General features: G+C 57.8%; 1 protein-coding gene across 1 annotated transcript in view; it reads left to right on the top strand.

Annotated features, from left to right (window-relative positions):
• Positions 1–23,364, top strand: part of Zc3h3 (zinc finger CCCH-type containing 3) — an 81,819-nt gene that overhangs the window by 30,630 nt on the left and 27,825 nt on the right. Inside the window, exon 5 of the mRNA XM_013033830.1 lies at positions 6,145–6,295. Within this exon, the coding sequence (XP_012889284.1) occupies positions 6,145–6,295 (151 nt within the window). The remainder of the gene's footprint in view (positions 1–6,144; positions 6,296–23,364) is intronic.

The raw sequence follows: 23,364 nt of genomic DNA, 5'->3' as shown, positions 1-23,364 counted from the left end.
TAGAGCCACAGCTCCATGTTGACTTTTTGGTGGTTAATTAGAAATAAGAGTCTCATGGATATACCTTCGTTGGCTGGCTTTGAACCAAGAACCTCAAATCTCAGCCTCCCCAGTATCTAGGATTAGGTATGATCCACCAGCACCTGATGCCAGGTGATTACTTACAAGAAACTTATTTTTCTGGGAGAATGCCTGTGCTTTGGCACCCTTCTGGGCCAGTAGGGAGAGCGCCTGAGGTAGAGGTCACCGGGCTCCCCCAGGGTCTCTGCCTTCCTCTACACTCTTGGTGCCTCCTGCCTACAGAGTATCAGGCAGCCTCCACCGCCATCCTGGGCCAGTGGAGGGCCAGCCTGGCACCTGCGGTCCATCTTCCTTGCCTCCTGCGCAGGGTGCCTCTCCCAGGCCACCTGGGGCAGTGTTGGCATCTGCTGAGAAACGGTAGTGCTGGGGGGTAAAGGGCCTCTGGACCTCCGTCATGGGAATGCTGCCCTTGACTGGCGGTGCTGTGAGCTGGGACTCCCTGCGCCAGATCCTGAGATAGAGAGGTCCCAGGGGCCCCCGCCAGGTTGGGGCACAGCAGGCCATGGAGAGGGTGCTATTGACAGCAGATGGGCCAGCTGGGGCCTGAGCTGCCCGGGAAGCGAGCATGGTTTATGGAGCAGGAGAGCGGAAATCAATGTGCCTCTGAAAGGGCTGAGCCATCTTAGAGCCGTCTTCGGTCAGTGAAGGGTATGGACAGTTTGGAGATATTGAAGAAGTGTCAGAGCAGCTGTTGATAAAGAGCAGATGAGGCAATATATGAGGAAAGTTGAATCATACCAAATTAGGGACAGAGAGCCTTGCTGGGCAGAATGCCATCTCTGCAGCCTGGTCCTTCGTCCTTGGCCTGCAGTAGCTCCAAGGAGTCAGTACCAGACTGCCCCTGCCTTTGTAGGGGGTGGCATCAGTTGAGCCCTTCCCGCAGGGAGCCCCTTGTAGCACCCCCCTCTGGGTGGCCTCTCCGAGAGGCCTGCTCCTGGAGGCCGGGGGGTGTAGGGGGGAGAAGGTGTGCAGGAGGAACCTGCCCTCCTCCCCCAGGCCAGAAGGAGGTCAGATGTGTTACTTTGTGTGTTCTGTAGGACATGCAGTGGTGAAGTTGTCCTGGTGGTGGCATAGGAATGCGTCCCTGGTGGCCTTCCTGTGGACCTGGCCCTGCCCAGCCCGCTCCCCTGGGCCTTTCTTTCATGTCTAGGACCCAGGCAGGCAGGGCACGGGCCAGCCTCTCCTGTCCCACTGGGATGGCTGCTCTGTGTGGCTGACCTGGCACGTGTATGCAGGTGCTGTCTCTGGCCTTCACAGCAGCCATACTGAGGCCCAGGCCTGGGCAGAGCCGTGCGTGCGTGCGTGTGTGTGTGTGTGCGCGCGTGTGTGTGTGTGTGTGTCCTGGGCCTGGGCAGAGCCGTGCGCATGCGTGTGTGTGTGTGTGTGTGTGTGTGTGTGTATGTGTGTGTGTACGCGCGCGCACATGTCCTGGGGTTTAAAGTCAAGGCTGGGCACTGTTCCTGATTTTTTTTTGGGGGGGGGTCAGTCATGGAGCTTGAACTCTGGGCCTGGGCACTGTCCCTCAGCTCTTCAGCTCAAGGTTAACTCTCTACCACTTGAGCCACAGTGCCATTTCTGGTTTTCTGAGTGGTTTATTGGAGATAAGAGTCTCAGGGACGTTCCTGCCCGGGCTAGCTTTGAACTGTGATCCTCAGATCTCAGCCTCTTGAGTAGCTAGGATGACAGGCGTGAGCCACCAGCGCCCAGCCTGTTCCTGATCTTATTGCTTAAGACTGACTTTCTACCACTTGAGCCACAGCTCTACTTATGGCTGTTTGGTGGTCAATTGGAGATAAGAGTCTCATGGACATTCCTGTCTGGGCTGGCTTTGAACCAAGAGCCTAAGATCTCAGCCTTCTGAGTAGCTAGGGTTACAGGTGTGAGCCGCTAGTGCCTGGCCCATTTTGTTGTTGTTAGTACTGGGGTTTGAACTCAGGATCTCCTTTGTGAGGTGAATACTCTGTCATTGAGCTACCTCCTGTCCCTGTGTGCCTTTCGCTAGGGTCCTGGTGTTCCTCCCCCAGCCCACGGGCGCCAGCCTGGGTCTTCTGTCCAGAAGCCCTGCTTCAGTGTCCTCTGTCGGCTCCTGACGGAGCCCAGGCTGTTCTGCGGGCTGGCCTGTGGCCTTTCCCGCCCCCATTGGTAGCTTCAGGCAGTTCTTTGCTCAAGGAGTAGTTTCAGTCTCATCTTATTCATTAGCCAGTTGTGAAATTAGCAACTCATTTTCTTCATAGTTATTTCTCTTTGAAGTTCCATAAACATCTGAACTGCCTCTCAACTCCCGCTCGCACTAAAACAGAATGGGAGCATGGTCGCAGTGCACAGCTTACCATCTGTGGTGAGGTGGGAGGTGGGCGGGCCCGCCAGCCAGGCCGGAGGCAGCGGCAGGGCAGGGGTGCCCCGGCTGCCCGGCTCGCCACCAGGCACTGCTCGGGCCCATGGCTGGCGCTGGCCTGCCGCCTGACAGCACGTTGTTAGGGTGATGCTTGGGGTGCAGCCACATTCTTGGGGTGCCCTTGGGTTGCCCCTGGCCAGCTCCCAGCCAAAGCCCAAGGCCCCACACGGAGGGCGCTGAACCTCCGGCAGGAGCCCAGGCCCTGCTGATAGATGGGGCTCATATCCCATTCAAATATGATGCCAGCAGTTTTTTTGTAGTTTGTCTTCCATTGCAGTAGTAAAGTTTTTAATTAGGAAAGCTAATGAGATCGATTAGTCATTAGAAGTGACCTCTGGACGGCGGGCGGAGAGGGCTGCGTGTGTGGGCCTGATAACGCGGCGCGGGCAGCGTTGGCAATAAAAGCGCAAGGGGCTTGATTTGAGTGAAGCGTGCCACGGGGGATACATCATGCGGAGAAAAAAAATTACAACCCTGGGAGTCTGTAATGAAGGGAATTAAACCAACATCCTATCTAAATAACATGATTATCTACACAAAACTCCTCAGCCAGCAAGGAGGGTGGACGCCCCCGCCGAAGAGGCCAGCTATTCCTGACTGAGCTGGCTGGCCTCAGCCCCGCTGAGCGGGACCCTGGCCTCTCTCTAACCTGACCTTCCGGGTCCCTGTGTCCGCGCACAGCGCTGCCAGCCCCTGGGTCCTGGCTTGTTGGTCCTAGTGTGTCCCGTGCCCCCTGGACCATTGTCAGGTGCATCTGAGGTTTGTTGCTGAGGAAGATAGGGACTGCAAATAGTCTGGGCCAGGCCGAGGGCTACAGCCCCACCATGGGGGTGGCATCGGTTGAGCTCCCCGCAGTGAGCCCCTTGTCGTACCGCTCTCTGATGAGAAGCTGATCCTGGAGGCTGAGGGGGGTGAGGTGTGCAGAAGGCACCTGCCCTCCACCCCCAGGCCAAAAGGAAGTCTGCTGTGTCACTTGTGTGTTGTGGAAGGACGTGCGGTGTGGAGTTGTCCTGTGGTGGGCGTAGGAATGCGTCCCTACTCAGCTCCATAGCAGGCAGGAGTGAGGCCGCTGGAGGCCAAATCCTGATGGCTGCCACCAAGTGTAGCCTGCTGAGTGACCTGCCAGGGAGGCGCTTTCTACGCCTGATGAAAGTCCAGTCCTGTGGGCAAGAAGGGCGCTTCTTTTTTTTTTTTTTTTTTTTTTTTGTCGGTCGTGGGACTTGAACTCTGGGCCTGGGCGCTGTCCTTCAGCTCTTCAGCTCAAGGCGAGCGCTCTACCACTTGAGCTACAGCGCCACTTCCGGTTTTCCAGTGGTTTATTGGAGATAGGAGTCTCACGGTCTCTCCTGCCCGGGCTGGCTTTGAACCGCGATCCTCAGATCTCAGCCTCCTGAGTAGCTAGGATTACAGGCATGAGCCACCAGTGCCCGGCAAGAAGGGCGCTTCTTGGAGAGGTGACAGCCACAGGACCAGGAGAAGAGGAAAGGAGGGAAAGCATTCGCTCCAAGCTCTGGTGACGGTAACGTTAGCCAAAGGGACGCTTTGCATCTGGAAACAGGAGTAAAGAAAGCCCCTCCAGGTGTGGGGCTCCCCGAGGCTGCGTGGCCCAGCCCCAGCCTCTGCCCTGCCCTGCTGCGGCAGCCTCCAGGCCTGCCTGGCCATGGAGCTGAGCCAAGCTGAACTTTGTGGCAGAGTGCGTGGCTCTGGGGTCTGTGTCCTGTGACCGCCACATGCTGCCTGGCAGGCCAGCAGCCAGCTCACAAGCGGCTGCGGGGCAGTGAGTGCGGGGCCCACGGCCTGTGCACATCTGGGAACTCTGGCTGCCAGTGGAGCCCTCTTGCTCTCCACAGGCAGCCCTGGCACGTGTGGGCTGGGGGGGGGGGGAGAGGGGGAGGGGACAGGCTGGAGCAGGAAGCCCGCATGTGGCTTCCGGATGGTGAGGCCATGTCAGGGTTATTGATAACGTACTGAGTCTTAGGTTGTTGATAACTTAACGAATCTCACGTTATTGATAACTTACCGAATCTTCTATTCTGGAGCTCTTAGTTTGAACAAGGTACTATTGATTTTTGTTGATCTTTCCTTGCTTGTAAGACCCTGAAAATTCAATCAGGAAATACTGATGCCTGCCTACTACACACCAGGCCCCCTCTGTGTCTCAAGTTTGGCAGGGCCGGGGAGCGCTCAGAGCTAAGGGTTCACACTTGCTTCCTGAGCTCCTGCCTTCTTTTTGCCTCTCCCAGCTGCAGAGCAGTGATGAGAGACGGAGACGGGTGGGTTATGATAGCTCAGGTCTGTAACCCCAGCTTCTCAGGAGGATCGCTGGGTGAGGCCAGCCCGGGCAAAAAGTTAACCAAGACCCCATTTCAGCAGACAAGCCAAGCGTGGTGTGTGTGTGTGGCCTCATTTACACGGGAGGCATAGGTAAGAGGGACATGTTGTAGTGCTAGCCTGGTACAAAAACACCAGAGCCTATCTGAAAATCCAGGGGAAAGGGAGGCAGGTGGGGCGGTCGTGCGTCGAGGGCAAGGCGCGAGCTCCGGGCGGGGGGGGGGGGGGGGGGGGGGCCCTGTGGCTGGCGTGTGCCGTCTGCGGCTGGACCCTCGTCCACATGTGGCTGTGGCTTCCCCTTGGTGGCACACGTTGTGGAGGCGCCCTCATTCCTGCCACTCAGGGCCCTGGCCCTGGGCCGAGGTGAGCACGGATAGCCTGCACTGCACACCCCCTGTGGAGGGCTCGGGGGCTGTTGGGTAGCTTTGACTCTGCACCCCTGGAAGAGGCTGTGGCTCAGACAGGTAGGAAGGGCCTTCGCTGACCTCTGGTGGGCAGCAGCACTCCTGGCTGTGTGGCCAGGGCCATGCTACCCAGGTCTGCTCCAGGCTCTAGCCTTCCTACCTGTGCAGGTCCCGTGTGGGAGTTGGGACCTGTGGGCAGGGAAGCTGTCCTGGGCCAGGGGGAAGCCAGGCCACCTGGGAAGGTTGGGCTGAGGTTCTGCCTGGGGCCCTGTGCCCAGGGCCAGAGGGGAGCAACCATGAGTGGCTGCCGTGTTAGCTTTAATTATCTGGGCAGTTAGAGCTGTACATTATGAAAGCCGGGCAATTAGGCTCGTTCCTTGAAGCTACGGAGAAATTGCCGGCTATCAAGTGGAAGGGAACTCGGGCAAAACAGATCCCTGCTAATTGCAAGAAAAAGCCGTGTGGATATCACCCCGCAGAATGTTATGAAAACAGTGATTAAGTACATAAATCTGTCTGGGCGCAGCGGAGGGGAGTGCTGGAGAGTTGGGGAGCCTCCGGGGCCCTCCTGCATGTGGAGCCACAGGACCAGCACCCGAGCGCTGCCCCCCTCAGCCTCTGAGCCCCCCTGGGGTTGGACTCTGGGGACTTCCTAGAGCGGCCTGACTTGCTGGGTGGGCTTTGTGCAGGGCAGGCACTTGGCACCCACCCTCCCCGTGGACAGAACAGCTGTGAAGATGCGGTCGCTCCTGCCTGGAGGCCGGGTCCTAAGGCCCTGGCTGCCAGGCCCTCTGTGTGTGTGGGGGGGAGCACATGTGTGCCATGTGGGGTATGGCTGGAGCTAGTGGGGATGGAAAGGCCTCTACTCAGAGGACAGCCTCAGGGCCTGGGGCCTCCACTGACCCACACTTGTGCCTTGGGTTTTCTCTGCAGCATCCAGCATGCACTCGCGGACCACACCCACCAGCAAGGTGATCAAGACCCGCTACAGAATCATCAAGAAGGCCTCAGCTTCTCCTCTCAGCATCCCGCCCTTCCCCCTGACTCTGCCCTCTTGGCGGGCCCGGCGTACCTCACTGTCCAGGTAGGAGGCCTCGTCTGGGCTTCTCAGGCCTGGGTATCAAGGGCTGCAGGTTGGGGCCTAAAGGACGTGTACACCAAGCTTGCTTTAGGGAGCTGTGCCGTGCACAGCATGATGGCTGACAGTCTAGTTTTTGTGTTTGCTGAGCAGTTTGTGTACACGCTTTGTAGACAGTCTACTGTAACACATGCATACAAAGACGCACACAAGGGCACGTGCTCTCCAGTGCTGTTGTAAGCCTGCTGCTCCTGGGGCCTCGTGCATGACAGAGTGGCCATCACCAAGACCCTGAGGCCCCACGATGAGCCGTTTTGCTCTCAGAGAGAAGCTGCTGGCAAGAGGCCTGGTCTGGAGGCTGCCGGCGTGTTGTCTGGTGGTGACGTGGGCTTCTGCCCCACCTAGGCCACCTCGGGCCTCGTGCTCTGACCTGCTGTAGCCATGTCCTAGAGCAGTGGGGCAGGGACAGGTAGGTATCAGAGGAGCTTGCTCCTGCCTTCTGGGGCCTCTGGTGGGCTCTGTCGCCCCCTGGTCCAAGGAACAGCTCCTTCCCTTGCCCCGCGTCCAGGCGTGGGGAGGGGTAGGGGCAGAGCCTGGCCCCGGGGAGCTGAGGTCGCCTGCCACTCTCGGCAGGCCCACGGAGCTGGGTGCAGTATCCAGGGGCCTGCCACCGGGCACTACCTGGCCGTTTTCCTGCTGCGACCCACAATATCCCAGACTTAGGTCAACCTGTGTGCTTGGGCTGTGTGGACATGCGGGGCTCAGTCTGCCTCCGACCTCGGCCTTTCTCCTATGGCTGCTGCCGACTTTCTGGAGGCACTAGCTGGAAGTATATTTTAAATTAATTTTACTGCACTTTTTGTAATATTTTTGTTTTAAATAGATTTATAAGCATCTTGGGGGCTATTTCTACAAATTTATGAAGATAATTTTTACTCTCTCGATAAGGTTAAATTTACACCTGCTATTTCCATATTAATTCACATTGCTAAGTGGATCTAATTTTCTTCCGTTCCTCTATCTGGTGAGCATGGCCTTTCCTAATGCAATTTCCCCCTTACTAAATCACTGTGATCAGGAGCCATGATCGAGCTAAATTAACTTAAATTAATTTACTTAATAAGAGTCCCAGATCATTGTGAATGAGGTTCAGATTTATTGATTCTCGGCTCCGAGAGCCTCTCGCTCCTGCGTTCCGCGTTTGCCTGAGGCGCGCCTCTCCCAGGGACGTGGTTAAGGGTCTGAAGTGATTTTCCTTGGGGACTCACCTGGCCTTGCCCTTTAGCCTCTGAGAACCAAAGAGGCCCCAGGTTTGAGCCTCTCTGGGCCCCCTAGGATGGCCCCCAAATAGCCAGGAGGTCAAGGTGGCCTCCTGTGGCATCCAGGAGGCGAAGAGTGGCCAGGCCAGCTGACTTACCCCCACAGAGGTGGTGCTGATGTGGGTCTGCGGTGAGCGTGGGTGGACAGGAGGTAGGGAAGGCCTAGCCTGTAGGTGGCTCAAGACCTGTAGCCATAGGCATCCTAATTCAGCCAGAGCTGACCCGGAACGGCGTGGTCACTTGAGGGGAGGTGGGGATGGCTCTTCTACTCTTCCCTTACCACCTCAGCCTGGTCCTGACCACGTCCTTGCTGGGTACCTGGGCCCCGTAGGGCCATGCCCACTGGCCTTAGGGTGGGAGTAGGTGGAGGAGGGAGGGAGGCCTGGGCCTCCCTTGCCCAAGGTCACCTGTGCTTTGGTTTGGCTGCCTGCTCAGCAGAGTGGCTGCCAGCCAGCTGCCCAGCCTGCTGTCAGCTGTACCGCCTGGGCCTGGCTTGTTGAGGCAGCAGAAAGAGCCTATCTCTGGAGCCAGGGGCCGGGCTGGCGCCTGCGCGCCGGCCACCCTGCCGTCCTCACTGCCGCCTGAGGTTGGCAGGCCGGCCTGCTGTGGGAGACGCTGGACCATGGGCTGTGGAAGCCTTAGAAGGCTGAGGGACCCCGAGCCTGCTCTACCTATGGAGCCTCAGTTTCCTGTCCTGTGCTTGTGCCAAAATTTCTTCATGCTGAGATGGCAGAGAGGACAGAAGGCGGTGCATGCAGAGACCACGGGCAGACAAGTAGCATGAAGGCTGGGGTTCAGGTGGAGCCTCAAAGACCCAGGAGCGCTGCCTGGAGAGGAGTCTGCTGGCCATATCCTGTCATCAGCCAGGCACACCGGACGTCTGTTTGGCTCTGTCACATCCCTGTCCTCCTTGGGGCGGGCCACCTGGTTGAGTCTGGCTGGAGACTCAGGCCCGGGGGTGGTGTCCTGAGGGCTGGACTTTTGGAGACCGGAGAGGGGACAAGGAGGGGCGGTGCGTGTGGGTGAGCTGGCTCCTCCCGAGCCGCTCTGTGCTGCTCACGGAAGTCCCTGCCCCTGCCCTTCCCCCCGTCCCTCCCTTTGTGTCAGTCCTCTCCTGTGTGGCAGAGCCTTCCCAGCCCGGTGAGGGCCCTGGAAGCCCTTCGCTGTTCGCTGGGGAGGTGGGAGCCCCTGGCGCCCAGGCTGTTGGTGCTGCCTCTGTTCTTGGAAGAGCAGGCAGGGTGGCTGCCTGTCCCAGGCGCTGTGTTCCTCTGAGGGGTTGGAGACTCAGCCTGGTGGGCAGCCGATGGGCATCATCGGCCATATGGGAGCGGGCAGGCATTTCTCTCCTGCCACTAGTGATCTGCAGGCTGGACGCCGAGGGAGGGTGCGGGTGATCCCTGCTGGCCTTGGGTTCTCTTTTGTAGTCGCTTCTTGTGCCTGTCTAGGGTGCCCCTGAGCAGAGGGGTCTTTGGGTGTTGGTAGATGAGGTCATGTTGGCCAGGGACGGAGGCAGGACAGGGCAGTGCCTTCGGGGGTGGTGTCCACAGTGCCGTGGCAGTCCTGGCCTCCGTGGGTGCAGGCGGCAGCTGGCTGGTGGGAGTGCTGGCATGGGTCAGGCTGCTCCGTGGCACCCATCTTGTGCCCTGGAGAGCAAACAGTCTGCACCGCTCACCCCCAGGAGCTCTGTCCCCCTTTCTGCAAGCTACCCTGCACATCCCCCTGGACTGCACACACTGCTGCACTGGGTGGGGCCTCCTCCACGGAGAGCCAGGCCCAGAACCCACCCAGGGACCCAGAGGGTCCCCGCGCAGAGCAGAAGGTCAGAGGACGCTCCCCGCGGAGCCCAGGACTGAGTTGCTATCAGGCAGGAATTCTTTCTTCTTGTTTTTTGTTCTAAGATTTGTGGATTTGCCTGCGCCCTTCTGGCTTCCAGCAAGTTCATTAATCTGAACTGAAGCTGAAATGTGACTTATATCCCTAAACTGCCTGTCACTTTTTTTCTCTCTCCAAATTCATTTGACATGAAAGTGCGAAATAAACAGAAGCTGCTGTGCTTAAGCAGATGAATCTGGAGGCTTTTCCATCCCCACTACAAATGGTCCTGTCACAGAGCTGCTGCTTGCTGGGCTGCCTTTTTATTTTATTTTATTTTGTGCCCATGCGGTAAATCTTAAGTAATCTCTGTGCAGTTTGACGAGGTTTAGACCAAGATTTTGAAAGGCTCCGAAACACTTCTGCAAAGTGACATCTCATTAAAGAGGATTCAGCCGGGGATGGGAGGCGGCACGCGCTCGGCCCCTGCGCCAGCGCTCTCCCTCCGAGCATCTCCTTAATGAGCAGGTGTGCCTGCCAGCCACCGCCCTGCTCTGCCTCCTGCCCGCTGTCTGGCATGGAGACTGCCTTGCTTAGCCAGCAGGCTGCCAGAGCTGCTGCCATAAAGTGTCACCGAGTGTGTAGTGCAACAGCAGGCGCTCACCTCTTGCTCTTCAGCCAGCAGTCTGAGATCAGGGTGCAAACGGTTGGGTGTTTGGCGAGAGCTTGCTCCTGGTTACTGGGGAGTATCTTCTCACTGAGTCTTCACTGGCAGACGGGGGGGGGGTGCTGAGAGAGAGAGAGTCACACCCTCCCATATTCTCCAGAGCTTCCTGGTGAGGGCTCCGTTCCTGTCACGAGGGCCCTATCCTCAGGACCTTATCTAACCTCTAATAGTCTCCCAAAGGGCCCACCTCGGTAATGTCTTGCTGGAGCCAGGGGCTTCACTGTGGAGATGCTTTTGTTGTTGTTGTTGTTTGTAAGGTTGAACTCAGGGCCTGGGCGCTGTCCCTGAGCTCTTTCTCTCAAGGCTAATGCTCTACCACTTTGAGGCACAGCGCCACTTCTGGCTTTGAACCACGATCCTCAGATCTCAGCCTCCTGAGTAGCTAGGGTTACAGGTGTGAGTCACTGGCGCCTGGCTCAGTGTAGAGATTTTGAGGGTACAAGCATCCAGTCCATGGCAGGGCAGCCAGGATTCTCTTTCCTGATGTCCCCAGAGAGTCTGGTAGTAAGGGGTGTTTGGGGCGACGCTCCCTTCTCTTTATGTTGCTTATGTCTGATCCACGCCAGGGCTTGTGCTCCCTCTGGGAAGTCCTGAAAGGCCTGACTGTGCCGCCAGCCCTGCCCCCGGCAGCCCGCTCAATTCTCCTCAGCCCAGCCCAGCCCAGCCAGGGGCCCTGCTGCAGGCCAGCAGGATGGGGTCCCAGACACCAAAGGGGATGAGTATGTTGGGCTAAGAATCTGTGGGGACCTGGCAGCCTGGGCACTAGGTCTTCCAGCAGGGCGGGTGCTTGGGAAGCAGGTGGACCATCGAGGCAGGTGTTTTCACATGTGCTACTGCTGGAGCACTGAGGCCCCGACTTCTGCCCAGGGTGGAGGGGTGGTGGGGTGGCGGTCTGGCATCAGAGCCCTCATGGGTGGGAGGGCAGCACGGGTCACGAGTGGGGCCTTTCTGTGGCCCAGAGGAGGGTGCAGAACATCGGCTGAGAGGAGAGAGGCCAGGGCTTGGTGCACAGCTGGGACCCGTGGGCCTGCTCTGGCCCATCAGGAGAGAGTCAGGACGAGCAGCCTGCCGGGGGCAGCACTGCGGCAGGGGCTGTGACACTGCAGCTCTGAGCCATGTTTCAGGGCAGCCCTTTCCTCAGTGGGGACAGGGCTGCAGCCTGCCTGCGTTCTGCTGTCTTACCTGGCTGTCTGGCCCCCAAGGCTTGGAGGAAGGGAGCTCCGTGGTGAGCTCCGAGTAGCTCCAGCTGCCAGGAGAGTTGGGGGCATGCTTAGGCATACTGGGATTGAGATCCAGCATTTCACGCGGATCCTGTTCAGAAGTCCCTGCCTGGGGTGCCCTCTTTGCGGCTTCCCCCGAGCACTGGCACCAGTGTTGGGCAGGATGCCTGCTGCAGGACCGGTCTGTGGGGCTGTGGCTGTGTGTGTGGGTACTGTGTGCTTGTGTCACAGCACAGAGCAGGGCTGGCCCAGAGCTGCTCCTCTGCTGGGAAGGCTTTCCTCGTGGGTGTGGTGGTGGCCCTGATGGGTCACGCGCTGCCTCTGTGTGACTTCTGGGCGCCACATGCGACCTCCCAGGCGGTGTGTGTGAGTGTGGGCGCTGCTGCCCTGGCCTGCTTTCAGGGCCCCTGGGGAGGCTGCGGCTAGCGATTCTCTGCTCTGTGAAATCTGTGCCTTGACCAATCAGGCCACAAGAGTGCGGCCAGGCACAGGAAGCCCTCACGAGGCAGGACCTCCTCCTGAGTGTTGGGTACTTCCCAGAAATGGAGCAGGGCAGGACTCGGCGCCCTGCAGCACAGGTGTGGGTTGGCACAGGGCTTCTGCTCTCTGACCCCGGTCCCATTGCTCCCTTTCCTTCAGTAAAAAGCGGGCCTTGGGGTCACCTCACAGGCTCTGCAGGTGAGCAGGTCCTAGTTGTGGCTGAGGTGAGCACTCACCTCCACCCAAGGCTGAGCTGGGCCTTGCCAGCTGCTCTCCCGGCTCAGGTCCCACTCCAGCCTTGGGGCTGATGCCCCACGGTGCTACTGCCAGTAATGCTGTCTGTCCCTGTCTCCGAACTCAGGACTGTCCTGACTTCCCCTTGGCCTGCTCTGATGAGTCCCTTGGTATTTTCCACTTGGTGATAGCCATGCCTGGTGACAGTCCCAACAGGGCGGCCTTGGCTCCGGAGGGGTGGGGCCAGGGATGCCCCTGAGGAGGTCTCAGCGGCTGGCATTGGACCGCAGCTGTCTCCAGACCAGGAATCCCTTTCTCCATCTCCCTTGCGGTCTCCGCCTGCCAGTCTTGCAACTCAGTTCCCTGCCTGGTCCCAACAGCACGCGAGGTCCTTAGGCTGATGTGACAGCAGGACATGGGGCCTGCAGCCCCAGGAGGGTGGTGTCCTCCCGGGGCCATCACTGGGAGCAGAGGTGGAGCATTGCCACCCATCTTGAGGCTCCCCATGGCCTGGGAGTGCCACAGCCTCCCTGGCCCCTTTCCTCACCCTGTTGTTGGCATTGGAGCCGTGAGGCAAGGCCCCTCTGTGAATGGGCATGCGCGGAGGCTGCTGCCCAGCGCAGCAGATCTGGGTGTGGGTCATCTGACTACACCAGGCTTCTGGCTTGCTCAAGACAGGCAGTTGGGGTGGCCAGCACCCCAGGCTCTGAGGGTCAGGGTAGAGGGGTGGTCCTGTGGGGCCCGGTTACCCAAGTTGGCCCCTACCATGTTCACGTGTCAGGCTCTGGGTCAGAGCCTTAGAGTAGACCAGTCGTTAGCTCCTGACTGTGCTCCAGGCGTCCCCAGGAGGGCGTCCTCGGCTGGGCACGGGTAGTGATGCCGGTGCCCATGTCAGAAGTGGCCTGCAGGCCTGGCGTACAGTCCAGGCGGTTGCTCCTTGTGCCCTTGTGTGTGCTCATCTGTACACTCACCTAGCTCTTGCCTTTGATCCCGAGTGTGTGTGCTCAGACGCACACTCCCTCAGTGCCTCCAGCTCCCACTGGGGGCCTCACCTCAGGCTCCTGCCTTCCAGGAAGCTGGCCTGTAGAGACCAGACCTGAGAGGCCTCAGTTCCTGGGTGGAGAGGCCCCAGTGAGACTTGTCTCAGGTCTCCCATTGTGGGAAGTCCTCAGGCGGCCAGGCAGGGACCGAGGCAGAGACTCTGCCAAGGAGGGAGGCCTCAGAGCAGGGGCGTGAGGCTCTAGAGTGGCTGAATAGGCCTGGATGTGGCAAATCAGCTGCCCTGGCCCAGTTCCTGATGTGGCCAGCTGGTGGACATAATGTGTGACCTGGCCACTGGTGGCCCAGGGCTCTGTTGGCCAGGGTACAACATCTGTGCCCTGTCTGTCTGATGCCTGCAGACAGACCACTGGGCCCCAAAGGGCTGCAGCTGCAAGGTCCGGGCTGGCTCAGGGCTGCAGGCTGCCTGAGAGTCACCTGCTCCCTGGTTCTGGCCGAGTGGACTCGGGCTGCCCATCGCCTCGCTCCGTGTCAGCCGCACCGGCACAGGGGGCAGTTGTAGGGTTCCTGGCTCACCTAACTAGTTCTTTGCATCTAATTTTCTTTAGCAACTGTGTTTGTGTACACGTATGTGTGTATGTGTGCCATAGTAGGGCTTGAACTCTGGGCTTTTTCACTCAAGGCTGGCACTTACCAGTTGAGCCACTTCTTTAGTTAGAGCTTTTTGCTGGTTAATTGGAGTTAATCGTCTTGTAGACTTTCTACCTGGGCAGGCTTCAAACCATGATCCTTGGATTTCATCCCCTGAGTAGCGAGGATCACAGGCAGTGAGCCACCAGTGCAGTCTCTTTGGTTTGGAAACACTTCTGTATTTACAGAAAAGTTACAGTAGCACGTGGAGCTCCATATGTTCTGTGCCACTTGTTCCCCCATTTGCCGCATTGCTTTGTGTCTCCCGTGTGGCTGGCAGGGCTGCCCTGCACACATAGTGGTCCTGAGGGCCTCTCTCCGGGTCACGCACCCACCTGCAGGCCCAAGGGCGAATGTGGCCTTGCTTGGCTTGAGATGTGAAGGCCGGTGGGGGCGGGACGTCCCACTGCGGATGACTCCTTGGAATGAGGCTCACATTCACCATCTTGGCCGGAGAGCTTTGCAGGCGCTGCCCAGTGTTGAAGAAGCTGCTGGCTGACATCTGCAGTGCTCCTTACTCTCAACTGCTGGTGGAGCCATATGAGGACTTGTAGCACCTGGGACCCCACTGAGCGGCCACTCCATCTTTTCTAGCCTCTCCTTCCTTCTGGATGGCATGGTGGGTTCCCACCCTGGCCTGTGTGCATGCATGTATTTATAACACTGTGACCCAGGTTTCTTGTTCTGTCTGACTGGCCCGTAGTCAGTTGCTGTCATTAATTTTGGTCCTGAGTTGCTCCCGTCTTCCTGGCTGGCTGAGGTTCTTTCAACACAACAACACAGTTCCTTTGGCATTTCATACTTCCTGTGGGTGCTGTGCTTCAGCCCACCCTGGACCCACCTTTCCTGGCCCTTGAATCACCTACTTTTTTTTTTTTTGTGGGTCCTGGGCCTAAACTCTGGGCCTGGGCGCTGTCCTTCAGCTCTTCAGATCAAGGCTAGGGCTCAACCATTTGAGCCATGGTGCCACTACTGGCCTTTTCTGTTTATGTGATGCTGAGGAATTGAACCCAGGGCTCCATGCATGCTAGGCAAGCAGTCTACCACTGAGCCACCTTCCCAGCCTAGATCTCAGCCTCTTGAGTAGCTTTGATTACAGGTGTGAGGCACCAGCACCCAGCTCTCTAGCCTTTTCTGATGCAGTGAGTCACTTGAATTTTATGCTTGATCTGGCCTCAAACTGTGATCCTTGCTTTATCAGCCTTCTGGAGTATCTAGGCGTACAGGCATGAGCTACCATGTGTGGCTGACTCTTCAGTCAACAGTTTTCTTCACATGACAGCGTCTCACTGTGTTCTCCGGGGACCAGTGATGCAGAACACTCATTCACTGAGTCCCTCCTTCCGGGGCATTTTTTCTTCCTTTGTGAAAGATCCATTCAGATAGTTTATACACGCTTTTTTTTTTTTTTTGGTCCGGTCGTGGGGCCTGAACTCTGGGCCTGGGCGCTGTCCCTCAACTCTTCAGCTCAAGTCTAGCGCTCTACCACTTGAACCACAGCGCCACTTCCGGCTTTTTTCTTTTTGCTTATGTGATGCTGAGGAATCGAACCCAGGGCCTCATGCATGCAAGGCAAGCCCAGCCCTTATATACCCTTTTAAGTGGTGATTTTTTCTTCATTTCTGACGGGGGTGGGGGGAGGGGGGTAACAATCTTAAGGCACCGCGCCCTTCCCTTCCCCTGCTGTGCCAGCCTCCCAGTGAGGAGTCTCGTGGAGTGCGCGGGAGAGCTCAGCCTCGCCTCTCACCTGTGGCAGCCCCGTGGCCCCTGTCACTTGGGGAGCATCTGTGGCCCGGCCCACTCACCTTAGCCTCAGCCTCGGCGCTATGTCCACCGTTCGCCTGTATGTACACTTTCTTCTCGGCCCCCTTGGCTGCTGTGCCCCAAGCCTGAACTCTCCAGTCCTGCCGAGGGTGTGCTGCGTGGCTTCATACCCCTGCTGGGGTGGGGGGACGGGCCCAGGCTTGTGTCCCAGGTGATTTTTATGGGGTTCCTGTTCCTTTCTTGGTCAGAGATGCCAGGCTGGGTGTGTCTGTCTGGGGCCACCGTCGGTGTCCACTGCCAGGCCTGATGTCCACTGCCAGACCTGCTCGCTTAGGTTCCATTGGTGCTCTAGGATTGGAGAAAACAGGTCTAGAAAACAAAGCGGGATGCTTGGCCTGGTGGAGCAGGGCAGCCACCCGGTGCGGTCGGCGCGGTCGGCCTCCAGGCAGTGGCCCAGGTCTCACTGTGGGCCTGCGGAGTGACCCCGAGCCCCTCCTTGCCTCCCGACCTGGCCCCCGTGCTCCCCAACTTGGTATCGGAACAGGTCTCCTCCGGCAGGTTTTTAGACTTTTATTTCATGAGAACAGGCGGTTACAGCTCCCCAAGTGCCGTAAAAGCCAATGTGATGGCCTCCCCGCGCCTGCGCTCATTTTTATAATTTTTTATTTTATGAAACAGGACAGGGAGCTTAGTGACTTATTACTATTCATTTCGTTTCAATGCAGTAAATATTGATTCAGCTGGGGGTTTTCAATTTAAACCGCTCGGCGATTATATAAAATATTACTGGCCTCTGAAATTATGCTTACCGATCCCTTCGGCTGCTCATTAAGGAAGGAGTGCAATTTTTAGATCCCTTTGCCTTCATCATTCTAATAAATGGGCTGAGATACGTTTTTGCACGGAAGGTGCCACAGAAGCTGCTGGCAGGGGCTTGACAGTACGGATGCAACTCTTAATTTGGAAGTCGTTTCAAAGTGCGTCTTATTTATTTATTTATTTACTCATCTCCATGTGTGAGGCAGGCAGCTGAGGCCTCGGTGGTGCTGGGCACAGGACGGAGCCCGCAGCCTCTTCATTCAGACCCCACCGCCGTGGTTGGCGTTGGGCAAGCTGAGGCCGAGCCCTCCCTCGGCTGGAGGAGAGCCATCATGCTGGAGGAGGAGACTCAAGTGGTAGAGTGCTTGCCTTGAGCACAGAGAGGCTCAAGGACAGTGCTCAGACCCTGAGTTCAAGCTCTGGGACCAGCAAAAAAAAAAAAGAGGCTGAGATTTGAGGATCAAAGTTCCAAGCCAGCCCAGGCAGGAAGGTCCATGAGACTTTTATCTCCAATTAACCACTCAAAAAAAAGCCGGTGTTGGATCTCCACTCTGGTTGGCGGAGGGTGGGACGCAGCAGGGGCCAGGCCCTGAGGAGTTGGCGCCAGTGGCTGAGGTCCCTGCTGTGCTGACGGGAAGCGGCACTGCCACAGAAGCCCTTTTTTGGCCTCAGGAGAGTAAATCAGCTGGGGCTTCTGGGCCTAGGCCTGTTCTTTTGCTCACTGCAACTGCACCTGCGTGGTCAGCTTCTCGTGGGGAACCCCAGACTGGCCTTGTGGCTGGCCAGCATGCCCTGCACTGTCTCTCAGGAGGCTCCTGGGCCTTGCCCTTCCAGGCAGGGGCGAGCTCGGGCAGGAGTGCTCCTGGGCAGGAAAAAGCCTGACTGCCCCCCTGCTGCTCCTAAGGTGGCATCTGGTTCAGAGCAGAGGCCCCCTCCCACAGGGACACCCCACATCAGGCTGGCTCCCCCCTGCCCTGCTGCACCTCCCTCAGTGGACTCGGAGAGCCACTAGCATGAAGCCGAGCTCTGTGGCTCATTGCCATCTGAGGGGTGGAGAGCGAGGGAACAGGCCAGGCGAAGGGGCCAGGAGCTTGAACAGATAGGATGGGGGTCTCAGGCTTGAAGAGGCCCCGGGAGGTAGAGCAGAGCAGGCATAGATTCCCACGTCCTTCATTGCAGCCTGGGACCTACTCCTGAACCCCATGGCCCACCCACGGTCTTTGGGTCCCCTACTTTAGAACCTAAGGTAGGCAGTTGAGCAGGAGGTGCTGTGGCAGTGAGTGCCCCCCGCCCGGGGCTCTGCTCCAGGTCCTTCCCCAAGGAAGGACTGTCATCTGCTGGCTTGTCATGTCTACGAGTCCTGGGCCCAGTCTCCATCCTGTGTGCTCCACCTCTACCCCGATCCGTGTGCTTCTGTGTCTCCTCTGTCTCTCTTCCCTGTGGCATGCCCCTCTCCTTGGCTGGGGAGCCTTGAGAGTGTCCCTCTGTGTTCTCCCTCGTCCTCATTCCCGGGGGGGTGTCCACAGCTGCAGACTGCTCGTCAAGTGCAGGCCTGAACCAGGGAGCCCAGGACTGCCCCACCCTACGCTGTTGCTCTGCCCGCATCCGCCCATGTCTGCCCTCTGGCCAAAGCTCTGCTGCCCAGTGCCCACCCTGCCTCCTGCCCTGACCGCTGCCCAGTACCCACCCTGCCTCCTGCCCTGACCGCTGCCCAGTGCCCGCCCTGCCTCCTGCCCTGACCGCTGCCCAGTGCTCGCCCTGCCTCCTGCCCTGACCGCTGCCCAGTGCCCGCCCTGCCTCCTGCCCTGACCGCTGCCCAGTGCCCGCCCTGCCTCCTGCCCTGACCGCTGCCCAGTGCCCGCCCTGCCTCCTGCCCTGACCGCTGCCCAGTGCTCGCCCTGCCTCCTGCCCTGACCGCTGCCCAGTGCCCGCCCTGCCTCCTGCCGCTGCCCAGTGCCCGCCCTGCCTCCTGCCCTGACCGCTGCCCAGTGCCCGCCCTGCCTCCTGCCCTGACCGCTGCCCCGTGCCCGCCATGCCTCCTGCCCTGACCGCTGCCCAGTGCCCGCCCTGCCTCCTGTCCTGACCGCTGCCCAGTGCCCGCCCTGCCTCCTGCCCTGACCATCCGCTACATCCTTGCTGCATGTAGGTGGGTGGTGGCACAGGGCCAGGGCATTGGGACAGTGTAAGAGGACTCTCTGTACCCACTGAGGTGCTTGTGCCCAGGTCAGGGCCGGCCTCCGAGGAGCTGGCCCCCACCTGCTCCTGAGCCCCCTGCACAGCAGAATCTGATTTGTTTCACGTGAAAGTGACTTCTTTGTGGCCTTCTGCCCCATGGCCTTCAGATAGGCCTGAGGGGAGGATAGTCGTGAAGGACACGGCAGGGGCGGCCCCTCCGGGTCTGTCGTGTAGACGTCACCCCTGTTCCGGTTGTAGGCGAGCCTGAGGTGCAGGGCCCCCTGGGCTCTGGTAGCACACTGCCAAACAAAACCACAGCCTATGGAAGTGGCGCTGTGGCTCAAGCGGTAGCGCTCGCCTTGAGCTGAAGAGCTGAGGGACAGCGCCCAGGCCCAGAGTTCAGGCCCCATGACTGACCAAAAAAAAAAGAACGAAACCACAGCCTACAGTGTGGCCTCTTCTGTTGGTGGGTGAACAGCCCACAGGTGGGCCTTTGGGGGACTGGTGACCCTCAACTCGCCTGAGGACAGTGACGGTCCTTTGAGACATCTCTGTGGACTCTAGAAGACTGCTCTCTGCCTGGGGTTGAGAGTGGGGCTCTCAGAGAGTGGGGCTCTCAGACAGGGTGGCTCTAGGGAGGGTCACAGCCTGAGGGGGCTTTCAGGGCCCTGTGTGCGGCTGCATTAGTGCCCGACGTAACCCTGACAGGGAGACACAGTGCTCCCTTGTCACTCAGGCCACCTATGTGCCTTACACCATTGGGTACAGGTGTAAATCCCACTTGTACTCTGGTTTTAGAGGTAGTAGTAAAGTACCATTCAGATAATCGATATCATACCTAACTCCTACCATATATCACCTGCTAGCTTTTACCCTAAAACATGCTTTGGCTCTCGGGGTGTGCCCTGGTGGTGGTGGTGGTGGGGTAGCTGGCACCGGAACCTGGGGGCCCATGGTGCTGCCGGGGACACTGCTCCTGGCAATGGCTGTGCCCCCGGAGTGTGTGCTGGTGTGCAGGACCACAGTCCTGGCTCCCTGACAGTGGCTCACTCAGGGTCCGCCATGCCATGCTGGGGAGCGGCGTGCATGACCCTAGCAGCTCGGGTCGTCGGCAGAGGGAGAGGAGGCCAGGGGCACGGGTCCCTTCCTACCACCTGCCTGTCTACCTTCCCTCCAAATTGTCCCCCTAGGGCCTGGGCGGCAGCTCGTTTGCACTGCAGCCCTCAGCGGACAGGCCTCGCCTCGCGCGGGCTCCTCTCTCCTTGCACCGCCTGGGAGGGAGGGCATCGTGCCCTGCCTCCCATGGCTTTCCTCCTCCACCCTTCTTTCTACCTCACACTAAGGCTATTGGAGGTCTTAGCACTTCAGGTGTCCCCCAGGGCACCATTAATCATGGGGGGGCGAGGGGGGTTTAATTGGAAATGTTGGCCTGGTGTGTGGCCTGGGCTGCAGCTTGAGAGATCTCTGTGGCAGAGCAGGTCCTGGCCCTGGGTGGCCACTGGTGTCCACCTCCCACCGAACCGCTGCCTGTGTCGGCAGACCCAGACCATCGCATCGCTGCTTTCCCTAGTCAGCAGGGTGCCGGGGCTGTCCGCCCCCTCCCCAAAGAGGCACCCCATGTAATTTGCGGTGGGATGTCTGTTAAGATTGCGTCCACTTCCCAAGTCAGCACTTAATTGGCAAGGCACTTGATTTAACAGCGTGGGAGCCTCCACCGGAAAAATGGCTTGAATAAATCTCTGCCTGACGCCAGAAAATAGATATAATCTCAGCATTAACTACATTAATAGTAGCAGGAGCCGAATTAAGAAAGCCATAAAGCATAGGCGGGGAGCATAAATTATGATTCGCTCCTCCCTCCACACTTAAGTTGAGGAGGGTGGGCCCAGGTCTTCCTCCGGTAAGCTGAGCGAGCCGGGCCGGCCTGGCTCGCCTGCCTCGCTCCACCCACAGGCCCTCAGGTGTGGGGGCCGAGGGAGGCTGCTGTGTGCCAGCTCTCCTCCCTGAGCTCCCCTGTGCTGGGCATGGCCGAGCCCAGCTGGTTGGACTCTAGCCACTGGTGCCCGCAGGTGCTAGAATAGTCCTGTGTGTCATCAACCTGGGCACCAGGACAGGGCTCTACCAGAGGCCAGATTCCAGGCCCAGCACCGCCCTTCTCTGAGCCTTTTTGGGGAAGTGCCATCTGGGTGCTGGTTGGGCAGACATGCTGGGCAACAGCAGGACTGACCCGCAGCTCACTTCTCACTCATGCCAAGGCAGGTGCGCCTCTACCGTCACTGCATAGGCCTCGAACAAGGCTGTCACTGGTTTAGGGAGGCTGGTGGATCATTCTTTCCTGACCAGCCTGCTGCCAGAAATAGAGACACCTGAGTACGGTGCCGTCCAGGCTTCGCTTCAGCTGGTTCATCATCTGTCAGGTCCACCACTGCTCGTGTTTGCTGTTTGCATTGGTTCTGGCTCATCTGTTTCTCCCAGATTTGTAGGATCCTTTAACTGTTTGGGGTGTTACCCTTGTCCTTTTCCTCTGTTTCAGTTTTGCCTTTCACTTTGAGGATTAACTGGCAAAGTTCTTCTCTGTGCTGCGGTCTATCTCCTCCTTAAGACTTGTGCATCAGCTGGTTTTGAGCAGCCTTCCCTCCCCAGTGGTGTGCCCAAGGCCCTACTGCCGGCCCACTCAAAGCACCCAGGTCCCGCAAACCCTACCAGGGCTACATAAGAGCTGAAGAATCTGGCCGGCACATTTAAGTCTTCTTTTTTTACTACTTGTTATGGGTTGGATTGTGTCCCACCAACATTCATAAGCTTAAGGTCCCAGGCCTATGTGACTGTACTTAGAGAATGTGTCTCTAGGAGTGATTTAGGCTAAATGGGGTTGTATGTGTTCAGCCCTAACCCATTCTGACAGATGCCATATAGGAAGAGAGACACAGATGTTCACACCTGGAGGAAAAGCCAGGTGTGAGCACAGTGAGAAGACACCATATGCAGGCCAGGAAGACAAGCCTGCCATGAGACCAGCCAGCGGCACCTTGATTAGCCTGGTGAGGAGGCCCAGTTGTGCTGCTCAGGCACTCTGCTCCGTCTGTGGCAGTTTCAGGAGCAGCCTGAGCTGGCCCCTGTGCCACTGGTCCTTGGCTTGCCTGTGGTGCTGTGTGCCGCAAAGGCTGTGCCGTGCTCAGCATGTCCATTTTGCTGTTAACTGGAATTTGCACCACAGCCGCTCTCACCTTTGTTGGCCTGTCTCTGGGGATAGAGGACCCTCATCTCTGAAGTTGCTTGGGTGGGGAGGGGTGGACGTGGATGCTGAGTATTAGTGAATGGTTTCCCTGGTGGGAAGTGGCCTTGGCCACTTCGGAGCACCTTTCTCCTTGGAGCCATGATGTGACGCATCTCACTGAGGTCTTCGTTTGCATGCCCTGGCAAACGTTTCTTCCTACATTGACATTTGCTTCATGCCTATGCTCTTTTAATGTCTTGCATTTTCCTGCTTGCAGGCTCCTTCCTTCCTTTCTTCCTTCCTTCTTTCCTCCCTCCCTCTCCCTCCCTCCCTCCCTCCCTCTTTTCCTTTTCTTAATTAGCCATGCAGGGAATGAACCCAGGGCCTTATGCATGAGTGTTCTACCAGTGAGCTACATTCCAACCCTCAAGCTGGCTTTATAACGATGTCTGATGATCAGTCTTTTCTTTTTTGAGTAGTGTTTTTTGTATTCCTTTTAAGAAATATTTAGCCAGGCTCCAATGGCTCATACTTGTAATTCTAGCTACTCAGGAGGCTGAGATCCAAGGATCTCAGTCCAAAGCCAGCCCAGGCAAGAAAGTCCCAGAGACCCTTATCTCCAATAAACTACTCAGAAAAAGCCAGAAATGGCACTGTGGCTCAACTGGTAGAGCACTAGTCTTGAGCACATAGAGGCTCAGGGACAGGGCCCAAGCCCTGGGGCTGGCACAAAAACAAAGAAGGAAGAAAGAGAAAGTTGCAACCTCAAGTCCATGGCTTCTTCCGGTAACTTGGAATAGCCACATTTAAACCTATAATTCTTCTTGAGTTAACTTTTTGTTGTTGTTTTCTGTGTTGGTTCCAGGGCTTGAACTCAGGACCTGGGTGCTATCTCTGAGCTAGTGGTAGGGTAGTGTTCTTCTGCTTAAGTTACAGCTCTACTTTGGACTTTTTGGTGGTTAAGAAACCCAGGGACTTTCCTGTCCAGGCTTGCTTTGCACCTCGATCCTCAGATCTTAGCCTCATGAGTGGATAGTATTACAGGTGTGAGCCACTGGCTCCAGACTTGAGTTGATTTTTATTTGTGGCCAGTTGTTTCCCAGGGAAGTAAGGTTATTGGAAGAAGCCCCTTGCACAGCTCAAGTGTAAGGCCATCAGCTGCTGCCTAGGCCGCAGATCCTGGGACTGTTTCTAACCCCCCTGTCCTCGATGGCAGCCTAGGGGCCCGTCTCTCCACCTTAGTTGCTCCTCACATTTGTCCTTCTGGATGACCTTCACCAGCCTTTCTTCCAGTCCGTCCTCTAAGTCAGCGCCATTGCACGCTATCACTTTGCGCAGGGCTGGGTGGCACGGTGGGGACGGCGCCCCCCCCCCAGGAGGGCGGGACTTGCTGGCTGAGGTTCGTTAGAGTTTTCATTGCTTTACTGCCTTGTGTGTTCCACCTTGTTTTTGCTGATGTCTTAGAAGGTTATTGATTTTCGTGTGTATTTATTTCATAATTAGCTACCTGTTCCTCTCATTCTAGTGTGCTCTGTTGAGCCTTGCCTGTTCCCTGATGTGATGGACTCACCCTGTCCTGGCTGTGTTTAGATTGTGAGGTCAACCACTCTAGCCAGGGA

This window comes from Dipodomys ordii, unplaced genomic scaffold (assembly GCF_000151885.1).
Source record: "Dipodomys ordii isolate 6190 unplaced genomic scaffold, Dord_2.0 Scaffold179, whole genome shotgun sequence".
NCBI lineage: Eukaryota > Metazoa > Chordata > Mammalia > Rodentia > Heteromyidae > Dipodomys > Dipodomys ordii.
Note: the sequence above shows the minus strand (reverse complement) of the source record. Positions and strands in the feature narration are given on the sequence as shown.